Genomic DNA, 17,069 nt, shown 5'->3' with positions numbered 1-17,069 from the left:
CTTTCTTTCTTCCTTCCTTCCTTCCTTCCTTCCTTCCTTCCTTCCTTCCTTCCTTCCTTCCTTCCTTCCTTCCTTCCTTTCTTCCTTTCTTTCTTTCCCCTTACCTTCTGTCTTGGAGCCAATATGTAGTTGTCTCCTCCTAAAGTCTTTAGGAGCAAGGTCTTAAAGTTTATAAAGCAACATCAAACCCTTTTAAAAACAAGCTGGGTCAACATCCTAAATAAATAAATTTCAGGGCTTTAATTAGGTCTGTTAATCCATGAAAATTCATCCCTCTGCCTTTATAAGCCCGATTCTACATGACAATCACTATGACTGTTCCTTGTACATTGTTCCCTCCTATGAGTCATGTTTCTCTTTTTGCCTCTTTCTAAATCTGTGTCTTTGCTTTTGTCAGTTTCTCCTTTTCATCTGTCTATGACTCTTTCTTATTTAATGCTCAACCTCTTCAAGCCTTTGTAATCAGTAAAATGTCTTAGAGATTTAATTTCCTTATTAAGCAGTTTCAAATTTGAAAATGAAAACTTATGCTTCCCATCTTTAATCTTAAAAGTTGATGAAGAGTAACAGAATAAATTGCTAAGCAAATTAAAAAAAAAAACTAGGTTGACTTTCACCTCTTCAATTTCATTACATCCCTACCTAATATGACTTTCCAGCTTTGAATAGAGGAGGAAAAAAAGTATTTCCAGTTTGGTTTTTAGTGAGAGGAGATAGAGCTCAATTGCATATATTTCAAAAACAATAATAAAACTGAATTCATTACTAGACAATGCTGAGCTCTTCCTCTGCTTTATGTGTCTACATTAATGACATTAGGTAGTTCTTCAAATGCAATTGATTCTTTTCTATGAGTCAAGAAAAAAATTAAGCATAGAGTTGGAGATGGATGAATAGTAACTGTACTTACCTGCTAGGGGATTCACCATTTTTTCATGTGAGTTCTTATGCTAATTTTTAGACTAAGAATTCTGGTCCTTAATTGTCTCCTAGAAAGAGAGAAGTAGTCTAAAATGCATGAAAGGAAAGTTTATGTGAACAACAGCAACATTTATTTCAATAAATACTTGTTAAGCTCACACTAGGGATAACTAGTAAAAGAAAAACCCTAAATTGCCATTCATAAAGTTTATACTGTATTAACAAAATGAAGCCTGCTGCTTTAAAAAATGTTTCTTTCCAAAGTTTATTTTCTTTGTACATGGTGAGTACGACAAGTGCCCAGAATGATTTTTTCAACAATGCTGAAGTCGTTATGAACTGAGTCCAGGTTTAGCCAATAATTTGATTGGTATATCTTGGGAAATACCAGCCACTCAATAACTTAAAATATATCAATTTATATTACAAATGCCTGCCCTGAGAGTCAGGGTTAAATATTTCTTCTGACACTCACTGGGTGATCTTAGTAAGTCATTCAATCTCTCTGAGACTCAGTTTATACATCTACAAAATGAGTCTACTAATATCCATAGTACCCAACTCCTAGAATGATTGAAAGGACAAAATGGAATGTTTGCTCTTTGGAACGTTGCAAATCACAAATTAAAAAGTATCAATAAGGTCACCCATTATTTTTGCCCAAATCCCTGTCCCCTCTCCCTTGTGACCCTTAATTAATGTTTGTAGGATGGCCACCCAGTAGCCGGTGTATAGAATATGAATATGGAGTAAAATACTAGAGCCCATTTTCATATGTTAGTTTCCCATTACATTCTACGTCATGTTACATGTGGTGAAGCATTTGATAAGGACACCTTCCCTACAGACTGCAGTTTTATTCTATATGCCCTGATCCTTCTCCTTCTTCTGCTTGCTCCATGACCAAGAAACAGCCTTTTGCCTAATGCCCTGATATTATGAATCACTCTCTGTGTAGTCCAGCTTGTAGTTCACAAAGCTCTCTTTTTAGAACAACTTCTCACTAACTCTGCCTCCCTCATCTTACATTTCTAACTTTGATCTTTTATACCCAAGTGGAAAATGTTGCATTTATACCTATTGAATTTCCCTTAGATCCAGCTAAATCTTCAAGGTGGTCAAGATACTTTGAGGTCTTGATTCAGTCTTCCTTTGTTTTAGGTCTTCCTGTCAGCCTTGTGTCATCTGAAAATGTGATGTGTACTCTCTCTCTGCTTCTTCCAAATCATCAATAAAAACAATTCAGTAACATCCAACCTTACCCTTCTAGCTATATTGACATGGAGCCATTATAAATAATTAGTCCAGGAATTACCTGATCACCCAAACATCTCAAAATCCATCTTATTTCTCCAGAAAGGGTAGTATGAGTTATTTTACCAAAATCTTTGCTAACATTAATGTAATTCTCTCCACAAAGAACATCTTCTTTCTCATGGTATGAGGAACATCCTTGAGATCTCACCATTTGGTCCCTGCAGCATAGATTATCTGGAAATGGTTCCCTTTCTTTGATAAACCAGCCACTGCTAGGACCTTACACTACTTATCCCTCTTTCCTTGTCATCTTAGTTATTGGTGGAGGTGACTTTACCCAACTCCTACTCAATAATAGATTAGAAATTTCTTGAGGAAATGATCTTTCTTGGCTCTCCCTTGAACCACCATGCTGTAGTTTCATGTCTTATACATAATAAGTAATGTTGTTCCTGACCTCATCATTCAATGGAAACTGCTCTGTCAAAGGTTACCAAGGCTCTATGGCTAATTCCAGTGGTCTTTCCTTACTGTTCCATTATTGTAAAAAGTCTCTCCACAGCATGTGACTTTGTGAATCATTTATCCTTGTGAGAGAACACAATTTTGGGGAAAGGGGAGGGGTTTCATTACTACTATCTCTTGGTTTTCTTCCCCTCCATTTGTTAGTCCTTATCAATTTCTTTTACTACCATTCTCAATTAACTGTTTCTATCATCCCAAGGCTCTGTCCTGAGTCTACTTCCCTTTTATATCTATACTCTCTCACTTGGTGACCTTATCAGTTATAATGGGTTTAATTGCTCCCTTTAGGCAGATGATCATTATCCAGCCCCAGTCTCTCTTCTGGGCACCTATCCTATATCACGCCAACTCTTGTTGAACATTTTGAACAGGATGTACCATATGCATATAAAATAGCAACATCTAAAATAGAAATAGTTATCTCTACTCAACCAAAATAAATTTCCCCTCTTTTGAACTTTATTACTTTTAAGGGCATTGGTATCCTTTTCAGGCACTCAACCTTGGCATCATCCTCAACTCCTCTCTCTTATTTACCCCACATATCTCATTTCCAAATCTTATAATTCCCCTGCCCTCCAACATGTCTCATATATGTACCCATTTCTCATTTTTCTCTGTCATTACTTTTAGCATCTTCTCTCTGCCCTCCTGTAACAAGATTCTAATATATCTCTCTGACCCAACCCCATCTCCATTACAAATTACTTTCTAAAGTGGTGCCAAAGTGATTTTTTGCTTTCTAACGCATGTCTTCTGCCATCTCTCTCAATACTCTCATCTTGTCATTTTCTCCAGCACCAAATAGAAAGTCATTTCATCTAAATCTCTTTCCTACATCACCAAGCTTCTCACATTCCGTTCCCTTTTTCACACTATATAAGCTAGTCACACTGACCTCTGTGAACAAAATTCTCCATTTCCCTTCTCTCTGTTTTATTTCCGCTGGCTATTCTCCATGCATGGAATCCCCTCTCTCTACCTCCAAATTTTAGGATCTGTGACTTTTTTAAGGATTCGGCTCAAATCTCACTTTCCATAAGAGACCTTTCTCAGTCCCACATGCTGCTTGTATTTTCTCCTTTAAGGATACCTTTTATTCTGCATGTTCTCATTTATACATTTTCCCCCATTGGAATGTAAGCTTCTTGAGGGCAAGGACTATCTTTGCTTTTTCTTTGTTTTGCCATTGATTCATACAGTGATTATCACATAAGAGTTTAGCAGATGCTGGTTGATTCAGTAAGTAAATATTTCTTGCTTGGTTGAATGTATGATGGCAAAAGCATAGATCCATTGTGCACCATCTGTATGTCCAAAGCCCCATTACTCATCTCTGCTTTTTTTCCATCCTGACTTTCACCTTGCATGTGAGTCTTCCTCCTTGGGGTCACAACATCAGTAATCCATGTTGCCCTCTCTTTCCCAGTGAGACAGTCTCAGTTATTGGAGACAGAACAATAACCAGGATACTGAGCATCAAAAAAGTGACTTCTGAGGACCTGAAACGCAACTACACCTGCCACGCAAGAAATGAAAAAGGAGAATCTGTAAAACAAGCCATTGTGAAACAGATAGGTAATTTGGGTCATAGGGTGTGAGCACCCATGCTATAACAGCCATTCTTTACTGGGGGCTCAGAACTTCTTGTTGTCATTGAGTTTATTCATATTTTAAAATTTGTATTAAAAATAATTGACCTCCTTTGTAATCCTGCTCATTTCATTTTGTGCCTTTAAAAACCTTAATGGGAGAAGAAGTCCATTGGCTTCACCAGACACTGCTAAAGGAGATTGAGATACAAAAGCAGGAAGAATCTTAGGATGTGCATGACCATGGTAACAAATCACGTTGTAAGTCAAAGCACTTTTGAAGAGAACTCAGGCAGACAAACTTCAAGAATTTGAGTGTCTGTCATGTGAAGGAGGAAATAGCCTAGGCCTGTTCATTTACTGAGGGCAGGAAAGGGTAGAAGTTAAGAATAGACAAATGTAGTTTTTGCCAGAAAACCATCCTAATGTAGCTCTGTCCCCAAATGGTATGGGGTCCATTGGAAGGTAATGCGTCTTCTCTCATTGAAGTGTTCAAGGAAAGGTTCAACAGTTTAGGCATGTTATCAGGAGGTTGCTTTTTGGGTAAGGGTTGAATTATATGACTTTCAGGGTCCCTTAAAGAATTCCCTAAAGAATTATGGGATTCTTTAAATTTTCTGAGGGGAAGAACTATGTTATATTTGTCTTTATTTTTCCCCAGTGGCTAATGTTGCTAATTATACTGTAATATATTTAATCATACATAGAAGTTGGCTAAAATAGTTGTTAATAAATTATTTTAAATCTTATTCCTCCCTCCCCCCCACCAACTTCCTTCTTGTTCTCTCCTTCTCTTCTATGGCATTACCTGTAAGTGAGTGTCCCACTGCTACCAAGCTTAACTTCATGGAATCTTCTAGGTGTCCAGCCAGTTTGGTTGGCATCATATACAGTGCCTTGCTCATGACTATTTGATATTGAATAATAGAAAAAAAAATCCTTTCAGAAGTAAATGCTCTTCTATATCCCCAATAGAAGAGCCTGAGAAGATAAGGCACATCATGGGGGGGGCACTTACCTCCTGATCATTAGCAAATATCACTGCCACTGTTAGCACAACTAACCTGGAGTAGGTGACAACCAATAGCTTTTTTTTATTCCCTTCTTATAAAAGGACCATACGGTGTGAGCTTAAGTAGGGGAACCAGTTCCCAAGCTGACAGAGCGAGTTACCCCAGAGCTCTAGTGAATGTACTCTGAATTTTGTGGCACCCTGCCTTGCCTTCTCAAGCAGAACCTTCATATTAGAATGTGGCAGCTCCAGAAAATCATCAAGCCCATCAACAGAGAAGCAAAAGGCTTACGTGATCTTGGTGCCACGGTATTAGCCCAACTACTCAGTGGAAATGGGAATGCTTTGGTGCTGGGTCCTATTGCCTCCAAGTCTTAAAAGTGCAGCTGTTGCAGCAATTGAAGCAAATTGTCTACTGGTTCAACTCTGCCATTTCCTCCTTTAAAATATATGATTTTGATTGATGCCATTCATAGACCCACTGGTTTGGCATAGTTGGATTTTTCTTCATTACAAGGACAGTTTTACTTAGGGGAGGGGTAGATCAAAAAATGCCTATGATATAAAAATGGAAAGAATCAGTAAAAGAATTAAAAAAGGAAAAATTACATGATTCTTCTGATAATATTTCTTATAGGGTATGTCTATAGTATGTATATATATATATATGTGTGTGTGTGTGTGTATTTGTGTTGGGTCAGATCAGGAGTGAAACAAGGATGCCCATTATCACCTCAAAACACTAGCAGTAGCAATTAGAGAAAATAGTCAATGAGGAGACTAAGCTATCCCTCTTTGCAGATGATATGATGGTCTACTTAAAAAATCCTAGAGAAAAAGCTTCTTAAAAATAAGAGTGGACAGATGTGAAATGGGTGACCTCTAGATGTTGTGGACTTCCCATTTCTAGAGATCTTCTTGCAGAGGTTGATTGAGCAATTGTCGAGAATGTCATTGTTTAGGGAACTGATGCAGACAGAAATAAGCAGAACTAGGAGAACAATGTACACGATAACAGCAATACTGTGGAATGACCAGCTGTGCTAGACTTTGCTACTATCAGCAATACAATGATCCAGGACAATTCTGAGGGACTCATGAAAAAGAATGTTATCCAATTCCAGAGGAAGAAATGTTGGTGTCAGAATGCAGATCAAAGCAGATCAAAGCAGATGATTTTTTCACTTTATTTGAGTTTTTTTTTTTTTTTTTTGGTAGGGGGTTGTTTTTTTATGATTATTCTTTTGCAAAAAATGAACAATATGGAAATTTTTTGCATGTTTACCTAGAAAAACAACAAAAAAGGATACACACAAAAAGAATGTTATATAGGAGACTCTGTTGGAGTATGATATAAACCAGATGGATGCTCCCTGAGGTTCCTCCCATGGCTCCCATTCTCAGATTCTGTGGCCAATCTTATGATCCATACTTTGTCTCTTGACTCTGTAACTTTCTCCACTAACAAGTGCACCTGGTGACCAACTCTTTTGCTTTCATTTAATATTGGTTGCTACATTCCTGATTTGACCCATGACACTATTTACTGATAAAGACAAATTATCATTCATTTGGAATTGGAAGCGACCTTAGAGAACATCTAATCCAACCTCTTCATTTTACAAGTGAGGAATTTGGGTATCATAGGGATTAAGCAGATTGCCCAAGGTCACACAGACTTCACTGCCAATCCCTTGGCATCCATCTATTGCTTTGCCAGATCTGAATTTCTGACCACATCTCTAACCTCAGATACCAGGGCTAAGAAAAGGAACATTAATGATAATTAATAGCTAATTTACTACACAGAAATTATCATTAGACAGTCAAGTGAGAAAGAATAGAAAGTTAACATCCTAGGTGGTGTTACGATAAAAAATTATAAAGGCTGATATAATAATATAAATTAGTATTTTAATTAAAGCCATGCTGATAGATAAAGTCATTAGACCACACGCTTGTAAGAATTCAAAATTGCCGCCTAGCCATAATTGTTACCTCCATGTAGCTCAAGTAGCTAGAAGAGAGGAAGTTCAAAGGCATTACAGGAGTATATATTTCTTTTTCTTACATCCTCCCACTTCCTGTCTACCATGAGGAATCATGGGAAATGTAGTTTTTAAGGTCCCCACGTGTCCATAGAAAATATATATATACTTTTAGGTGGCATCTCCCAGATTCTACTCTTACAGTTCCCCCTGAGGTCCGGCAAAAAAAAAAGGTTAGCTCTTTTTCTTCTGCTGGACCTGCAAAAATAGACAACTTCTAAATTGTCAGGAATCTGGGGACAAAAGAAATAGATGAATGAATGGATAAAATTAGTCGCATTTGACAAAAAACCAATTTGGGGGCAGTCCCCTATTGGTATAACAGTGTACAATTAAAACAATATATACAACTCAATTTCCACTCCCCATAGTTCAATCAACTGCACCCCAAAGTTCAAATTTGGTCTTCATGGTACAGTGAAGGCTTTTCAGACATCTTCATGGTGTCTTCACCAAACAGGTTCGTTGTCTGGATTCTGGGGAGATGGCAAGATCTTTATCCTGAAATTATTCTCAAAAGAATTTAAACTTTACATTATAAATTACAAAACATACATTTTTTAAGGTTTATACAATTCCCCCTGAAATTACTCCTAAAAGAGTTAAATATACATATATTTTTACATTATCGAATTTTAAAAAAACTTAACAGACATCCCATCCCTCTGAGGGAAATACTAAACACCTTTTTCCTTAAAAAGGGTACCTCAGGTCAGCTAAGGATGAGTGGCTGAGTCCTGGGGGTTGTATGAAATCAATTGGCAAAATAAAAGAATAAAATTCAAGAAAAAAAAAGAAGAAAAAATTAACTTGTGAATGAAATGTAAAATGTGCAAAAATCTGGGGAAAATAAACTTAGACCTTTGAATGGAGGTCTAATTAAAGTGAATTCAGCAGATTGCAATTACCCATTCAGGGCCAGGACTTAAGGAAAATGTCTCTCTCTGATCTGGCTTATCATCAGCTTTTCAGGGAACTGAGCCAAATAAATAATCAATCTTAGGTGCTTTCTAGGAATCTAAGTCGAGGGGACCCACGTCCTCTAAAGTTTTAGAAAAGACTGGGACTCCAGGACTCAAACCCCAATTTCCAAGCCCTAAAGTATTGGCATAGAACGCCGCAATTTATGCAGATTTTTAGTCAGTCAAGTCTCTGACCATGTGCTTTCTTTAGCACGATTAACAGCTCTCATGTTCCCTTTTTGTAGAATCAGACAGAAAGGCTTTTAATCACAGTCCTATAGGCTCAGGTATTTGCATTAAGCTTATAAAAAAAGATAAATAATGATTATATATGTACTTCCAGTACAAGATGAGAAAAAGGAAAAATCAATTGCTCTCATTAAAAAAAAAGTTTTAAAAATCAAATATATATATATATATATATATATATCTTAGAACTAGAAGGGTTATGTTACCCAAAAATGAGGTTTTCATTTTGTGAGTGTAAATGGATCTTACAAATAGCAGATTCACAATGCACATTCAAATAGAGTACCATAATTTCCAATAGCACATTTTAAAACAATAAACAATGATGTTTAAAAATTATATACTTGTTACAACTTGTAAATCTTGGCTAAGAGTTTCTCAACAAACTCTGTTATTGCTTCCATAGCAAAATCTGATATTTAAAAAAGAAACCTTCTGGTCTAAATTATCCTCAGATAAGAATATACAGGAGCTCCTTGGCTTCCTGTTTTAAAAAATCCTGGGTAGGAAATGCTTCTACCCATTTAAGGCAATAATTTCTCTTATAATAAAATATATAAAAGCTTTATCCTTTAAGACAACAATTCTTAAGGATTTAAAGTAAAAGTTAAAAAATACCTCTTGTAAAATTACAAGGTAATATTCAAAGCATGGAAACTTTCAAGGTTCTTTGCAATTACCAAGACAGAATAAATTTTAAAGAACATGTGCTCTATAAAACCAGTATACATAAGGCAAGTTACAACATTAAAAATGTGTAGGAAATATAATGTGAGTATTAGAGTAACAAGCTGGTCAAAACCTCTTACCAGTTCTAATAGATTTTTCTCATTATTTGGGAGTTACAATAAAATCATAAACAGAATTAATCTAACAGCCACAAACTTCATTAACTTAAATGATTTAGTGCAACAGGATAATCAACGAAATAAGCAAAATTAATTCACAAAAGTAATTAGCAAAATACAGTAAGATACAAAGTCTCTTTAAAAACATTCAGTTCTGAGGTTTAAAAGATTGAGTTCTGCTGAGTTTAAGGGTTTTTTTTTTTTATAATCAGTCTTTGCTCTCAGTTCAAAGTTCTGAGCAGGTATGGGGTGAATATTTCTTCCCCTGAATTTTAGTTCTTAATCACAAGAAAGTCTGAATAGGCCATGAGGCCCCATTAAAGGTAAAGGCTAGTTCCATGTGGGGTCGGGTATTTGGGCTCGGGGCTAGGGAAAGAGTTTGGTAGAAAATCCCATGTGTAGAGCTTGTGTGGGTGGCTAAATTAGGTCTTTAGAGAAACACGTGGAGGGCTAGAAATAGGGAGAAAGGGGAATATACTACCCAAATCTTTAGCGGCAGAGCTGAAGCAGTCTCTGGAGATCGAGATCTCCGCAAAGGCAGGACTGGGTGGCAGTTAAAGCAGCAGCCGGGGGTCATCGCTGTTGGGGCTCAGGGTTCTGGACTCCAGCAGCACCAGCAAGTCAGGATCGGAGATCACAGGCACTGGGAGGCTGCAGGCTTTCGGCGCGGCAGGAATGGAGCTCAGGTCTCGGTAGAGGCACACTGGCTGGGCACCAGCATTTTAGCGTCTCCAAGGGCCACCAGGCCTGGGGCATTGAGCAAAATAATTCATAGCCCAACAGCCATTAAGGCCATTGTCTCTCTTCCCAGTAAAACAGCCTCTAGGCTGGGGAAAATCGGAAGAGGACTGGGCGAGGAAAAAGATGGCTTCTGAGACTCTGGGTCCCAGAGCCACATGGCTTCCTCTTGGACTATCTAGAAAATTGAGAATTCGATTTCCAAACTTCGTAAGGTTGCCAAAATTATAATGATAAAAAAATGATAAAGGCTGATATAATAATATAAATTAGTATTTTAATTAAAGCCATGCTGATAGATAAAGTCATTAGACCACACGCTTGTAAGAATTCAAGGAATCATGGGAAATGTAGTTCTTAATGTCCCCACGTGTCCATAGAAATATATTATATCAGCCTGGGATATGGTAAACACTTAATAAGCACTTAATGACTGCCTGCCTTTTAACATAGTAATCACTTTTGCCAACCAGTGTCTATCCATCCATCCTTCTACCCATCCATCTGTCCATTCTTTATACACAACATTCTATCACCTAAATGGGAATTTTCCCTCTTTGCCTCCTATGCCAAGATTTTCTCCCTTTTAAACTCTTCTTCCTCACTTCCAAGTCTTCTTTCTCATTCTGTCTTGTATGAGAACCTTTCCCAGTGATCTTCAATCTCAGTGCCTTCCCCCAAGTGATTATCTCCAATTTAGGCTATCTAGAGCATCTTTGTTCCTACTTGTTTTCAAATTGTTTCCCCTCTTAGACTGTGTACTCCTTGAGAACAGAACTCTATTCTGGCCTTTCTTTGTATGCCCACCACTTATTACAAGGCCTGGCACATAGTAGATACTTAATAAATGCTTATTGACCTGACTAAACAACAAACTGGCTTCAATCGATCTCTCCTGAATTAAATTGATAATACTTCCTGTCACGTGCTCTGGGAACCACTTCAACTTTACTAGTTGCTCTTCTCTATATATACAACATTTTTTCTCTTATCTCTAAGTAATTGCAAAAGCTCACCCCTTTGCCTAAAAGATGATCCTTCCATATATAAAACTTTATATTTCTCCGTGTCACTGTTACTTCAGCCAATGAATCTAAGTCCCTTGAAGGCAAGGAAGATTTTAATTTTTACTTCTATCTTGAATAGAGTGAACCCCCTAGGAAAGACTTATCTAATTTTTTATAAACAGAATTTAATGTGGCCTGCTAAGGAATATTGCTTTCAATATCCTTCCCATTTCATTTTAATGCCCTCATCAAGGATGCTTTGAATGTATTTGTAGATTATCTCCATCATTTCTTTCTAAAAAAATGGGATAGTAATCATTTGGGTCACTAATTATTCTCTTAGATACATTTCTTTTTACTAATAAGGTCCACGATTTTTCTCAATACTTTGTTATCTCCTCATTCAGATGCCTCTAGAACCTAATCAATCTCTCATTAAACAAATCATTCAGTAAAGACTTACTGTAGTCTGGGCACTCTCCTAAGTGCTGAAGTCATGTAGAATGATAACCTTCCTTTACTCTATCAAGAGAAAAAAATAGTTCTTGTCCTCAAGATTCTCATACTTCCATACAAATAATCATGCCCTTGCTCTATCATCTATCTATCTATCTATCTATCTATCTATCTATCTATCTATCTATCCTTCTATTCCTCCATCCATCTTTCCCCCTCCCCCTATACATACATATATACATACACACACACAGAGCCCATGGAAAATAATATCAGAGGATATGTTCTAGCAAAGGGAAGAGGTATCAGGAACATCTTCTTGCAGAAGAAAGTATTTGAACTGAGTCCTAAAGGAGGCCAATGTACTGGATGATAGAGTACTTAGAGAGTGATAAGGTATAGGAATTCTAGAAAGGCACAAATATGACATGTTGTGAAAGCTTTTAAAAAGCCAAACAGAGGGCTTTATACTTAATTATAAAAGTGATAGCAAGTCACTGGGATGTATTAAGTAGGGAGGAACATATCTTATCAGTGCTTTAGGGAAGCTGCTTTGTTAACCAAATGGGGATGGATTAGAGTGGAGAGTGACTTGAGGCAAACAGACCAATTAGAAAACTATGGCAAGAATATCTCCCTTAACATCTTCAAAACTGCATTACCATTGACCTCTTTCAATTCTACTTGCTCTCAATCCACTTTGCATCAGTAACTCTACCTGGTTTCAACTACACAGAACAAAATGACCTTTTAGGATAAGCTAATCTTTTTTTTTTTTCTTTTTGCTCATCAGTCATTCTAAATTCATCACCAGGGGGCTAACTTTCACCTTGATAACACTTTCCTCAGATTCTTCTCCCTTCTGATTGGAGGGCAGAGTACCAAATTCCTTCCATGGTCTTCCTGTATAGAAGGAAGAAATCAGTTCAATCCAGGTGCATCTTTAGTCCCACCTGGTTTCAAATATGGAATAAAATATCCCTGACCTCAGTACCCTTAAGAGTCCCTTCCCCAACCCACTTCATGGCTCCTTTTGCAAATTATTTTCCCCCAGTAAACTGTAACCTCCCTGAGGGCCGAGAATGTTTTTTTTTCTTATTTGTAACTCTTGGCACTTTGCACAGTCCTTGGAACATAGTTGAAACTTAATAAGTGTTTATGGAATTACATTGCTCTGTTTTAGCTTTCCTCTCCATTTTTTTGTCTTCTATATCATTTCTACTTCCTCATGAGTCACAGTTGGCATTTTGATGTCCATGATCAAATTCAGTGGCTCTGTTGTCCTTGACTGAAACGTGTGTTATAGAAATCTTGTCAGATATTTGCCGACTTTAGACTGATTTTGTCCTTTTCGAATGTTATCTCTAAATGCCTATAAGAAGACATTCCATAGCTGCATTTCTCATCAAGTATATTTTAAACTATTTTCCCCTCTAATTCTTGCTGTCTTTTATTAATATTAAGCAATATTTCTTACTTCAGACTGGATTTCTCGATTCTACTTGGACTGAAATTACAGTGGTCCCCAGCGGGCCTGATCCCACAGTGATAAACAAGGACACATTGGCATGTTCAATTTCTGACCTCAATTGGCTTGCCACTTCATAGACAACCTTATTCCCCACTCTCCTGGGAGCTTACTACATTGATGCCAGACTCAGCATGAATACATGGTTGTTTTAGTATCATCTATGTAGCAAATGATTATGGTACAGTTCATGAATGCACACAGAATTCCTGAGCTCAAACAGTCTATGAGTTTGAACCTTACCCAGCAGCCAGGATTGCTGGAATAACCCCCTCCCACTCTTCCATCATCTTCTCTGAGAGATTTTGCAACTGAGTTGATATTTATAATCAATATCACCTTTACCGATCGCAAGACAATTTCTTTCAACATGACTTACCAAGCAATTGCTTGACAAGTACTTACCAGATATTTGGTGAATTAAATAACTTTTCATTGTAACTAGGATTCAGATTTCTAGTCCTTGTCCTGCATCTTACTATTTAACCTTGGGCAAGTCAATCAATAACACTGATTCTCAGTTTTCGCTTTTGTAAAATGAAGATATGAATTCCTACCCTGCCTTTCTCCCACAGGGTTATTGGGTGACACAAATGAGATAAAGCATTTCAAAGACCTTGGACAACTGCTGAGGTTGACAAAAATGGCAAGTGTTATGATTCAAGCTGATCTGTAATTCTGTCTTTGACTTCAGTGGTACCTCCAAGATACACCGTGGAGCTGGCCTGTGGATTTGCAGTGACCATTGTGCTCATCATCATTCTGATTGTAGTCTACCATGTCTATTGGCTTGAGATGGTCCTGTTCTACCGGGCTCATTTTGGGACAGATGAAACCATTTTGGGTAAGCTAGCAATCTTTATGGAAACCATATTTTCTGCTACCTTTTGAGGAAAGTTTTTCCAAAGAATGTTCAGGAAATCTTCGAGTTATAGATTTAAACTTAGAAGCAGCCTTAGAGGTCATCTATTCCATCCAATTCTTCATTTCCTTGAGTAAAATCAAGTAAGAATCTTTAGGTTTTTCCTTTTTCATGACTGAATGTCTTATTATAACTTTAGATCATCGTTATTCTCCTGAAGCTTTATTGTCTTGGGCCATACCAAAAACAAAGCCCCAAAGGCATTATGTCTTGACCCAAGAACAAGCTCCAGAAGTAGCACTTTTTGAAAGAATACTTGATGCAATTTTTTAGCAATTTTCTCATTTTTCCTGAGTAACTATAAACAGAGCAAAAGTGTTCCATTTAATAGACCTACCTTTATCCCTGTAATTGGTATAAATTCCAGGGTGATTATTATTCCTGTGTTCTGGAAAGAAGAAAAATACTGCAACAGCTTCTCGGTGAAATGATAATAATGATATGAGACATATAGATGAATCATATTTTGCAGAGTGGGGAAAAATTTTTGTATCAGGAAAACCCTGGGGAAATCAGCCTTTCCTTAGACCTTTTTGACAACCAAATCTGAAATCCCCAAATCTTAATGGCCTTCTTCACAAGACCACATTCCAAGCACAAGGAAAGCTTTAATTCTTAGGGGGGAAAGGACAGTTGATAAGGGAATGGGTCCAGTATACCCATCTTTTAATTCATAAGACTTTCTGGGCTGTTGCAGAATCTTAATATTTTCACATGAGAAAGTGATCTCTTTTTAGTGATCTCAAAACTCAAAAATGATCATGGTGTGATGTGGTACACCTGAGACACTCTCCTCAAATTTGACAGTGATGCCAAATTGGTTTGGTTCCCTTCACAACTCCTCCATGTATGGCAAACCCCTTGAGTATATAGATTTCCACATAATGTATTTCATATGGGGTGTAACCATCTTGAGGATTTACTATTAAGCAATGAGGCAATAAACATTTATTTAAATCCTTGCTTTTTGCTAAGTCCTAGGGAGGGGGTACAAAGAATGTCTAATAACATTCCCTGTCCTCAAATAGCTCACATTCTATTGGTTAGAGTTACTGAATTTCCTCGACTGATGGGACCTCTGAGACTACCTCATCCAATACAGACCTACAGAAAGACCCTTTTGCAATGTATCTGACAAGGGGTCAGTCTTTTAGTCTTGTCTACCTCATGCACTTTAGATGGTTCAAACCTAACCATATTGTTTTCTATGAAATCTGGCCTCTGAAATTGGAATGCAATAAAATATGACAGAAGAATGATATTTCAATTGATATATTTCTCAAAACAGCTACTCATGATTAAACATGCAAAGGGGTCTCCACGGGGGAAGATTGCCTCACCGGTAACGTCTTGCTTCTGTGTTTCCTTTGGCCAGATGGGAAAGAGTATGATATTTATGTTTCCTATGCAAGGAATGCTGAAGAAGAGGAATTCGTCCTTCTGACTCTCCGAGGAGTGTTGGAGAATGAATTCGGATACAAGCTGTGCATCTTTGACAGAGATAGCCTGCCTGGGGGAAGTAGGTATTGCCCATCAGCAGTGGCTAGAAAAGCCAGGTCTGCCATCCCTGTCTTCAGAATTAGGATTAACCTCATTTCCTGCTTCCATGTGGGTGCTTCTAATCTTCTTTTCCCTCCAACAAGCCCTCACCAAGTACCTGCCTCCTGGCTCCAGGTCACCCTCCTGGGTGTCAAGGATCCAGCCTGAAATGACATCATCCCTGCCTTCAGGGTGCTTACAAGCAAACAAATATGTACAAAACAATGTATGTATGACACAGCTAGATGACTCAGTGACTTGAGATCCAGGCTTAGAGATGAAAGGTTCTGGGTTCAAATCCATCCTCCCACCCTTTATAGCTGTGTGACCCTAAACAAGTCACTTAAACCTCATTGCCTAACATTTATTTCTTTTTTGCCTTGGAACCAGTATATGTGACTGATTCAAAGATGGAAGGTAAGAGTTAAAAAAAAATAATTTATGTACATAAAAAGAGGAATAATTAATAAAGGGGATTATGCTAGAATTAAAAGAGTTTGGAAAAGATTTCCTTTAGAAGATGCTATTTAAGGCAGCTGGGTAGGTCAGTGGATTGAGAGCCAGGCCTAGAGACAGAAGGTCCTAGGTTCAAATCTGGCCTTAGACACTTCCCAGCTGTGTGACCTTAGGCAAGTCACTTGACCCCATTGCCTACTTTTACCACTCTTCTGCCTTGGAACCAATACCCAGTATTGACTCCAAGATGGAAGTAAGGGTTTTAAAAAAAAAAAAAAGAATAAGATTCTATTTAAGCTGGGATTTGAAGGAAACCAGGGAGACCAAGAGGTCCTTTATAACTGGTTAGATAACTCTCATTGCTTCTGACCTAAGTGTCAATCAATTTATTTCAACAACCCTTCTCTGTGCCAAGTGCTATGTTAGGTGTCGGAGAAACTGAGACAAAACAATATAATCTTTGCCCTCAAAGAATATTGCTCTGGACCTCAGAATTCCTCATGACAAAAACTCTTCTTGATAAATGTTCCAAAGATTTCCAGGAGAGATCTTGGAACAGGTTTTATTAGATTAGTTTGAGTCAGAGACACTTGTGAAAGTCTAGGAAAGCCTATGGATCCTTTCTTAGAACCTTGTTTTAATTCAAGAAGATTTTAGTTTTCCAATTCATGTACTAACAATTTTCAACTTACATTTTCTGAAATTATTAGATCCAAATTGTCTTCCTTCCTCCCCTCAGTCCCCCTTCTCAGAGATGATTAGCAATTTGCTATGGATTATACACGTATTATCTAGAATCAGGTTTTTAAGTTTAATTTAAAAATCATTACAGGAAGTGAATTATATGTCTGTGACTAGACAAAACCTGTATCAAAAAGCTAGTCATATTCATAGTAAAAAAAAATCATGTTTTTAAACAGTTGAAGAAAATGCTAAATTTCAATTAGAAAGTAAAAAATAAAATAACCCCCCAACTTACCCTTTCCAAGTTCAGGGTCTCCCTGAAATC

The 17,069-nt window shown here is 37.4% G+C and overlaps 1 protein-coding gene across 1 annotated transcript in view; it reads left to right on the top strand.

The window, feature by feature from the left end:
• The window catches only part of LOC123242010 (interleukin 1 receptor accessory protein), a 110,617-nt gene that overhangs the window by 79,485 nt on the left and 14,063 nt on the right, over positions 1-17,069 (top strand). The window contains exons 6-9 of the mRNA XM_044669505.1: positions 2,992-3,077; positions 4,133-4,281; positions 13,838-13,987; positions 15,441-15,584. Coding sequence (XP_044525440.1) covers positions 2,992-3,077; positions 4,133-4,281; positions 13,838-13,987; positions 15,441-15,584 — 529 coding nt within the window. The remainder of the gene's footprint in view (positions 1-2,991; positions 3,078-4,132; positions 4,282-13,837; positions 13,988-15,440; positions 15,585-17,069) is intronic.

Source organism: Gracilinanus agilis, chromosome 3 (assembly GCF_016433145.1).
Source record: "Gracilinanus agilis isolate LMUSP501 chromosome 3, AgileGrace, whole genome shotgun sequence".
Classification (NCBI taxonomy): Eukaryota; Metazoa; Chordata; class Mammalia; order Didelphimorphia; family Didelphidae; genus Gracilinanus; species Gracilinanus agilis.
Note: the sequence above shows the minus strand (reverse complement) of the source record. Positions and strands in the feature narration are given on the sequence as shown.